This window comes from Plutella xylostella, chromosome 5, assembly GCF_932276165.1.
Source record: "Plutella xylostella chromosome 5, ilPluXylo3.1, whole genome shotgun sequence".
In the NCBI taxonomy this organism is placed as follows: Eukaryota; Metazoa; Arthropoda; class Insecta; order Lepidoptera; family Plutellidae; genus Plutella; species Plutella xylostella.
In genome coordinates this window covers 1,600,769-1,609,841 of record NC_063985.1, presented here as the reverse complement: position 1 = coordinate 1,609,841, position 9,073 = coordinate 1,600,769, and the positions used below count along the sequence as shown (strand labels likewise).

Sequence of the window (9,073 nt, the reverse complement as noted above, 5' to 3'; positions counted from 1 at the left end):
AAACAAACTAAAAAAACCTACAGTCAAACTATAAAGTCCTGACATCAAGGAGTGCGATTTTGCTAAGACTTTTTTATGATCATCAGTTATTTACTTACTTTTACATACATTTTAAAAATAAAATATCGATTGACCATGGATTTTTAACGGATTAGTCCTTTAATAAATTAACAGATCGATTAAATACTATCTTAAACAATTAGTTAGGATCCACTTCCGTTTTCACGACTTTAAAGTTGGACTGTACAAGACGTCATTATAATCTAGTAAAAACACAGGCTTTGTTTTTTTATAAGAACTCAGAAAATACATAGCACGTTATTTGTTGAAGGATGCAAAAAAATCCAGACACAAAAATATAGGTAGGTACATATTGAACATATTCACCCCCTAAATTTGGGGACATATCCCATAAGTTGGCAGCCGTGGCTGGATAATGAGCTTTGTTGCGTTCAGTAACCATTATTAATACATTACATTCTTCCCAAAACGTATACAAATTTTAATTAGCACTTTAAAATTATAATTTATTTAACCTACTATTATCTTTGAAATAAAATATGTAGGGTTTATAGCCTGACTACAGGTCATAAAAATATACTAAATGCCAATGAATAATACTTTTGTATCGTAAAGAAGGATTCTGAACGAATTCAGGACATCACGTTTCGTTCCATGCAATGTGCGAAGAATGGCCATTATTATTCTGAGGAATGAAGTGAACATGACTTAAACAGGCAAAATCCAACCTTAGTCCAATGTAATAAGGGTTTTGACATATGAATTATCCGGTGAAACGGTCTATACCGATGTAGGTAAGTATATCTTGAATCTTGAGGAGGATAGGTTAGGGATAGATGCTGCACCTAGTGCCTAGTGGGAGAATCCTTCCTACCTAGTTGTTGTCGTTTCAGCAGGGGACGATATGACGTGTAATGTAGTAGGCCCTTTTACATAGACCTACTACACAAAAAACGGCAACACCTAGGTACCTATTTAGGAAGGTAGGTAGGTAGTTACTTACCTTATCTAAAGAGTAGGTATATAATAATATATAGAAGCCCCCAAACATTCGGCCTTTCTTATTCAACCATTACACTTATATTTCGTATCTAGCTACCCTCACACTGGCACCCATCACGCTGCAAGTTGTGTGAATGCATGTCCGAATCTAGCTTTTACTTATAGTACTTAAAAGTAGTGTCTCCGAACATGCACAGTCTAACAGACTGTAAACTTATAACTATAATTATACTTTTGCGCGTACAATTCACGCAAAATGCAGCGTGATGCGGGGCAGTGAGACCGACTTTACCCACCTACCTGGAGGGTTATTCTATACTGACGAAAAACTAATGAATGAGAGGTGTCGGGCAATTGGCACGTTTAATACAACCAGAAGGGCTTACACGGGGCGCATTTAAGACGTGACCAAAGGTAATCTGTCACGCTCGCTCTTGATGCTGCGCGATGTGAGTAAGCGCGATGCAAAACTTTTGTCACGTCTTAAATGCGCCCCGTGCTAGCCCTTCAGATAGAATCGTGGCTCACGCAGCAGCGCTCTGAAACTTCGTTTTTCGTCATACAGAGCCACCCCCTGCTTCCTGGAGATAAACTTCAAAGATAAAGCATCCAAAGAAAATTAAAAGGTACCTGATGGGGCCTAGGGTCCTGACTATGTAGATTGGATAAGCCCTAAGCTAATAAATGAGTGGACTGTATTTTATGGTATGAATAATTTAATGTCTGGTTTACAATGGTTGTATGACAAATATGTATGTATGAAAAGATCGTGCGTCCGAAAGGTAAGAGGGTAAGAGGGTCCGGACAACCGAAGATGACGCATTTATAGGTGGTGTCGCCGCTCCCCGCGCTCCTCCTCTTGCACCGATGTTGCCAGCTTCAATAGCCGCAACAAGCTCCCCGCCGTTGAGGTATTCAACAGTCCAAGGGTAGAGGACAGATATTGTTGTAGGCCCGTTGAATTATGCCTCGTTTGGTCTCTATGTCTGCCACTCTGCTGACTCCGTCTTTGCCGGGATGTAGCTGGACGATCCGTCCCATGAGCCACATCAAGGGGGGTTGCGTCTTGTCCTTGACCAAGACAAGGGATCCGACTTGTAGGTGTCCCGTCGACGTGAGCCACTTCGTCTTCTGCTGGAGCAAGGTCACGTACTCTGCGCAGTATCGCTTCCAGAAGTGCTGCCGCAGGAATTCGATGCGTTGGAAGCGGTCCAGGCGATGCACGTTGGAGTCCGACACCTGAGGATAAGGAACCGACGTGAGCGGTCGTCCAATGAGGAAGTGGGAGGGGGAAAGAAATGAAAGATCGGAAGGATCAGAAGATAGAGGTGTTAAGGGACGTGAATTTAAAATGGCCTCTATCTGATTCAGGCAAGTGATCATTTCTTCATAAGTGAGATGAGCTAGGGCAAGAACACGCCGCAAGTGGTGTTTGACAGATTTGACAGCCGCCTCCCAAATTCCGCCGAAATGGGGGCTATATGGAGGAATAAATTTAAAATCAATTTCGTCATGTGATAGAATGGTTGGAATGTCGCTAAGTGAGTTTCTAAAAAGATCTGAGAGCTCGTTAAAACCACCAATAAAGTTGGAACCGTGGTCCGAATAAATGGTCTGGGGCCTTCCCCGGCGAGCCATGAAGCGATTTAACGCAGCCAGGTATGCCTCCTTCGTGAGAGACGAGACGAGCTCGATGTGCACCGCCTTCACTGCAAGACAAATAAAAATGCATAGGTAAGATTTCGTCAGTCTTGCACCTCTTCCGCTACGATCGGCTATAAGCACTGGCCCAGCGTAATCCACCCCAGTATTTAAAAAGGGAAACTCTAATTTAGTTCTATGGCTTGGCAGATTACCCATAACTGGCTGTATTGTTTTAGGTTTCACTCTAAAACAACGTACACAAGTGCGAACTATTCGTTTAGCAAGGTTACGTCCCGAGAGTGGCCAGTAATTTTGCCTTATGCATGAAAGCATCAAAAGAGGACCTGCATGTAACAAGGTTATATGATGAAACTCAAATATAAGTTTGGTTAAAGGGTGTTTACTACACAAGAGTATAGGGTGCTTTACATTATAACTGTAACAACTGTTGTCAAGACGACCTCCAACTCTGATCAGATTATTATCTGTATCATAAAAAGGGGAAAGGGAAATCAATCTATTTTTCTTGTTTAAAGTATTTCCCGATTTGAGAATATGATATTCGTCGGTGAACATTTCTTGTTGAGCGATTTGTAGCAAGGCGATTTTTGATGATTTTAATTCTGAAAAAGATAAGTTACCATATTTTTTATTACTATTTTTACAATTATAAATGAACCGCTGTACATATGCAAATATTCTTATTAATTTACTGTAATTAGAAATTTTATTCATTAATGTATTTATTTCGTTAGTTTCCACTATACTTGTATGTAATACTATGTCTGGAAGTTGATTTATGTTTTTTAAGTTAGGGGTTGAGGGAAATTCTGAGTTAGAATTGTGTAAGAAAGTGGGCCCGCTCCACCATAACGCCGATGCACTGATTAAGTCAGCCTTCACCCCGCGAGAAACAAGATCCGCAGGATTCTGTTTAGAGGGAACGTAGCTCCACGTGTCTCCGGCAGTACTCTCCTGTATTTCGTTGACTCGGTTGCGAACGAAGCGCTCAAGACGAGAAGTGGCTGTGTTAAGCCAGCCCAGTACTATTGTCGAGTCCGACCAATAATAGCACTGATCGATCTTGACGGTGAGTGAATCAAGTACCTTTTTACAGAGCCTTGTGCCTAACAGGGCTCCGCAAAGCTCGAGTCGAGGGATGGTGGTGGGTTTGATGGGAGCCACCTTGTTTTTCGAGGTTAGAAGACAAACGTGCGCTGTACCATCATTTCTGATGGTCCTTATATAGACACATGAGCCATATGCCCGCTCGGAAGCATCTGAAAATGTATGGATTTCTGTTTTTATTATGTTATCTGAGAACGCCCAGCGAGGAATGTTAAATTGGTTTAAGTTATGTAAGGAGTTAATGATTTCGTGAAATAATGTTTTTATATGTTGTGGAACTTCCTGATCCCACTCATATTTGTTGATCCAAAGTTTTTGTATGAGAATTTTAGTTTCGACTGTACAAGGGCCTACTAAACCTAAGGGATCAAAAACTTGACTTATCAATGAAAGTATGGTCCGCTTAGTAATTTTATTACCAGCTTTTATGTTTATCTCAAAGTATAGGTTATCTGAAGAAGAGTTCCAATATACACCTAAAGTTTTAGAAGGCGAATTATCAAGGTTAAGTGTGACATTAGGATCACCCTGTAATTCTGAAATTTGTTTGAGGATTTCAAAGTTATTTGATTGCCATTTACGTAGATTAAATTGCGCCGATTTTAATGTTTCAATGATGCCCTTACTAACCTCAACGACGGATTCTACTGAGTCCCCACCCCCTAAATAATCATCGACAAAAAAGTCATGCCTAATGGCCTCTTGTACGCGAGCATCACTGGTTGTCTCAGCGAGGGACACCAGACATTTCGTGGCTAGATAGGGCGCGGAGGCTGTTCCATAAGTCGCGGTGTTCAGGGTGTATGATTTTATGGGTTCGTTGGCATCGAATCTGAATAAAATCTGCTGCAAAGGGCGTTGAACGGGATTAAGCCATATAGCACGGTACATTTTTTCAATGTCCGCGGTCACTACAAATTTATGCTGCCGAAAACGTAAAATGATTGAAAAAAGATCATCCTGTACCGTGGGGCCAACACGCTGTATGTCGTTTAGGGACTTTCCTGAGCTTGAAGGCACGTTGGCTTCAAAAACCACGCGCAATTTCGTTGAGCTACTAGACTCGCGAATGACTCCGTGATGCGGAAGGAAATAATTAGTTTCATTAGGTACATAAGTATTATTATTCTCAGTCATGTGTCCTAAGTCAAGATATTCTCGCATAAATTCATGGTATCTATGTTTAAGATTAGGGTCTTTGTCTAATTTGCGTTCTAAAGATAAGAGACGACGCTTGGCTATTGTGTAAGAATTGCCTAAGACTTCAGGAGATTCCTTCAGCGGCATGGTAACAATAAACCCACCATCAACGTCACGACAAGTGTTATTTTTAAAATGTTCCTCGCATTTGTTTTCTTCAAAAGATAAGCAATGTTTAGAAGACACTGAATCAAGTTCCCAAAAACGCGTAAGACTGGGTTCAGTGCGTGATGTGTCGGTGAAATGGCAAAGATAAGATTGGCTATGGGGAATATTATTATTATAAACACACCCGGATAAGAGCCAGCCTAATTTAGAATTATGTAACTTAGGTTGACGTTTACCTAAGTCTATGGTTTTTGTACCTAATACGTCCCAAAAGAATTCAGCACCTACGAGAATATCTATGGCCGCAGGCTCATTGAAGGAAGGATCAGCCAGTAGTATTCCGGTAGGTATAGGTATGTTTGTTGTATCTATATAAGACGAGGGCAGACATTTAGTAATGTGGGGCAACACATGACAGCGCACGTTAGTCCTATAATCACCGGTGTAAGACTGTATAGCAAGGTCACAAGACTCTGTAGTGGAGGTCGAATGATTACTTATACCTGACACTGTGGAGCTCGCGTTATACCTCTTCAGATCAAGTTTCTCGCAGAGGGACTCGGTGACGAAATTAGAAGTGCTGCCGTTATCGAGGAGCAGCCGCGCTGTGTGCAGGCTCCCGTGCTTGTCTGCCACCTTCACGAGCGCTGTGGAAAGCAGTACAGAGCCATGGTTATTTAATGTACTTGGTGAAATGTCCGACGAAAGGGCTACATTGTTCGCTAAACCACTGGTTGTAGGTACTGAAGCAGATTTGTTGGTGTATGTGTTTTTGTTTACGTCTTTATGTAACAATGTGTTGTGTCTGTACTTACAGTACTTACAATGTGTCAACGTACAAGCGTTTTCTACATGACCTAATCGTAAACAATTCATGCAAACACGACTTTCTTTTGCTTTTTTAATGCGTGAATCAATGTCCAAAGCTTTGAATGATGGGCAATTAAATAAGCCGTGAGATTGTGAGCACATTGGGCATGAATAGGCTCTAGTGTTATCAGTGGACACTAAAAAGTTTTTTGTTTTGAATGCGTCATTGTTATTATTAGGTTTGTTATTTTGTTTATATTTAAATGTATCAGTTAAGGTTTCTAAGAGATCCGCTCTGTTAATTAAGAATTTAATAAATTGCTGTAATGTGGGCGAAGAATCAAGATTGTTTCTATGTTCTTCCCATTGTCTGTAAGAGGACGAGTCTAGCTTTTTGGACATAAGAAAAACAATTAAACTGTCCCAATGATCGGTTGCTTCGCCTAAAGAGGCGAGGGCACGTAAGTTTTTGTTAGTTACGTCAACAATGTTACGTAATGCTGAGCTAGACTCCCTTTGAATGGGGTCCACAGAAAATAAGGCACTAATGTGATTGTTGATAAGCAATCTCGGATTGTCGTACCTATCAGAAAGTAATTGCCAAGCAATAGAATAATTTTCAGAGGTTAGATCCAAGCTTTGAATGATCAAAGACGCGCTGCCTGTAAGTGCAGCACGTAAATAATGAAATTTATTTACGTTATTAATGCTGGTGTTGTCGTGTATAAGTGAAATATACGTATCTCTGAATGAAAGCCAGTGCTGATAATCGCCATCGAAGTGAGGAAGGTCAATTTTGGGCAGCCTGACGAAACCTCCTCCACGGCATTCCTCGGCAGCGTCGCTCGTCCCGTCTCCCCCGGGAGCCCCGGCCGCCGGGTAGCGCGCCGCCGCCGCGAGCAGCCCGTGAGCCACGGACAGCAGGCGGAACAACTTGGACTCGAACTGATCGCGGTCCGCATAAGCCTCGTCCACGTTGTCCGACAGCAACTCGATTTCACACTGTAATTTATCAAAATCACTTTGTAGCAACTCGATTTTCTTCATACGTATCCCTAACTCCGTTTTTAGAAGCTCACTTAGCCCATCACAACCATCTAAGCGACTCAAAAAGGTTTCAAACTGCGTGAGTTGGGCCTTACACGAACCACGTTTTTTAATTAGAAGCTTTAATTCACTATTATCAATTTTGTCACTGTTATTAGCCATTATTAGATTATATTATGTTATAAGTTGTAATTAAGCAAGGCGATAAATACGTACTTCAATGAATGTAGCTAAAATACGACTAATGTATAGTTAAGGTTATGCGAAGCACATTGACGGCCAAGGTCAGCCGGCGGACAATAGAAAGAATGCGGCTACTGATAAGCAACGCACGATTTTATGAATGGGTGAATTTTATGAGTTTATTGCCTCTGAAACAGCTGAAATGCGTAATAGAAGTAGCTATAGCTATTTATGAATGAAGTAAATCACACTATAAAGAGATCGCAATGCCCGATCCGATTAGCGCTAAATTAAATCACTGGAATTATGCAGGATTTGGAAAGCAAGATGAGATAAGGAAAGATAGGAAATTGGAACGACTCACTCCTTTTGTCAGTGTCCTTAGTCCTCCACGTGTCCTCCAAAATGCCGGCGAACTGGGGGTCCGAAGTCCACTGCGTGCGCGTGCGTCGATTCTTCGTAAAGACGGCGAAAGGACCAAACTGATGGGGCCTAGGGTCCTGACTATGTAGATTGGATAAGCCCTAAGCTAATAAATGAGTGGACTGTATTTTATGGTATGAATAATTTAATGTCTGGTTTACAATGGTTGTATGACAAATATGTATGTATGAAAAGATCGTGCGTCCGAAAGGTAAGAGGGTAAGAGGGTCCGGACAACCGAAGATGACGCATTTATAGGTGGTGTCGCCGCTCCCCGCGCTCCTCCTCTTGCACCGATGTTGCCAGCTTCAATAGCCGCAACCTGAAGCCGGTCCATAATGACGCACCTCCATAACATAATTAATCTTAAACAGTTCTCAGTTTCTTAGACGGCAAGCTCCAATTTGCAAAGGTCGTTCTTCTTTATTTAGACTAGTCAATAAGGGGGGTCATTTTATGTTGGTTAACTGAGGAGTTTCAAAACTAATTACAAATCGCAGGAGGCTCTGAAATCTTTCTGGTGGGTGTCGTCCTAATCATGTTTCACGGTAAGTTGCTAAAGGAATGATTTTCCTACATTGAAGGATATATACTTATACAGAAATCGTAGGTAATACTTACTAAGCCTTAATTCTTTATGACCTACGTTGATAGGTATACGTACCTACATTTTTGCACTTCGTTTGGACTCGTACCTACTTACTAGAAGGCAGAGCAAGTGTAGTAGATTCACCAGCACCACAAGAAGAAAATTTAGGGAAGGCTTTCTCTCCCTAAAAATGCAAAAAGTTACACTACTACACTAGGGTCTGTTTTACAATGTCTGGAGAATTGCTACTTTTGGAATAAAAGACGATGCTGTAATTGTCTAAAATATAATTACAGAGAGTGACAGCATGTATTTTATCCCACAGCTGATAGCCATTCTCCAGACATTTTGAAACAGGCCCTTAGTGCCGTGTGTAGGACAGGTAGGTATAATAAGTATATCCTACATCGTATAAGACACAGCATAGATGCCACATTAAAATAACAATCGACATCAGTATTATTATTGGCATCCCTGAATAATTTCCAGGAATTATGCACATTTGAATGTCAACTATGCCGTACGGAGCGTGACCTAAATATTTGGGCATTGCTCATCATCCTGCCTTTATTAAATTTACATCCGTATTATAATACTTAATTGAATTTGCATCATGCTACTTATTTAGTGGCGAATTTATAACAAATAGTGTTACCTCTCTGTACAAACAACCCTAGATAAAATTATTTAAAAGTACATAAGTAATATAAAAAGATTCGCAAGTAGAAATTAAAAATACCTACGCATATAGAAGTAAATAAACTAAGGTAAACCAAGCCTATATGATTGTGTTATGCTAGTTACCTTACATCTCTATTACCTGTAGCAGTCAACTAATAGTTAATATTTTTATACAAACACCTTAAAATTAACTTGTATAAACGTTGTGAGTTAATTACAAATTTATGAAGTTCGGTG

At 40.7% G+C, this 9,073-nt stretch overlaps 1 protein-coding gene across 4 annotated transcripts; it reads right to left on the bottom strand.

Annotated features, from left to right (window-relative positions):
- Positions 1-1,721: 1,721 nt before the first annotated feature.
- LOC119693415 lies at positions 1,722-6,344 on the bottom strand. Of its 4 annotated transcripts, XR_007268269.1 has the most exons (3): positions 5,607-6,344; positions 3,775-3,947; positions 1,722-2,262 (listed from the first exon to the last, which is right to left on the bottom strand). XR_007268269.1 is itself a non-coding variant. In XM_048633113.1 (2 exons), exons 1-2 carry the CDS (start codon positions 6,313-6,315, stop codon positions 1,939-1,941), a joined length of 1,503 nt encoding a protein of 500 aa, XP_048489070.1. In that variant the 5' UTR covers positions 6,316-6,344; the 3' UTR covers positions 1,722-1,938. The 4 variants fall into 4 exon arrangements, 2 of the variants coding, with proteins under 2 accessions (XP_048489070.1, XP_048489071.1); XR_007268268.1 differs by lacking the exon at positions 3,775-3,947 and having other exon boundaries at positions 1,722-2,732; positions 5,633-6,344; XM_048633113.1 differs by lacking the exon at positions 3,775-3,947 and having other exon boundaries at positions 1,722-2,732.
- Between the last annotated feature and the right edge of the window lie 2,729 nt (positions 6,345-9,073).

Bases quoted from the DNA above. Each gene is read 5' to 3' on its own strand.
- LOC119693415 (XM_048633113.1), bottom strand. From the start codon at position 6,315: ATGTCCAAAAAGCTAGACTCGTCCTCTTACAGACAATGGGAAGAACAT. The intron at 2,733-5,606 runs GTATAAGTAATC...TTTGTCTTGCAG, and splicing joins CGCGAGCTCCACAGTGTCAG to TGAAGGCGGTGCACATCGAG.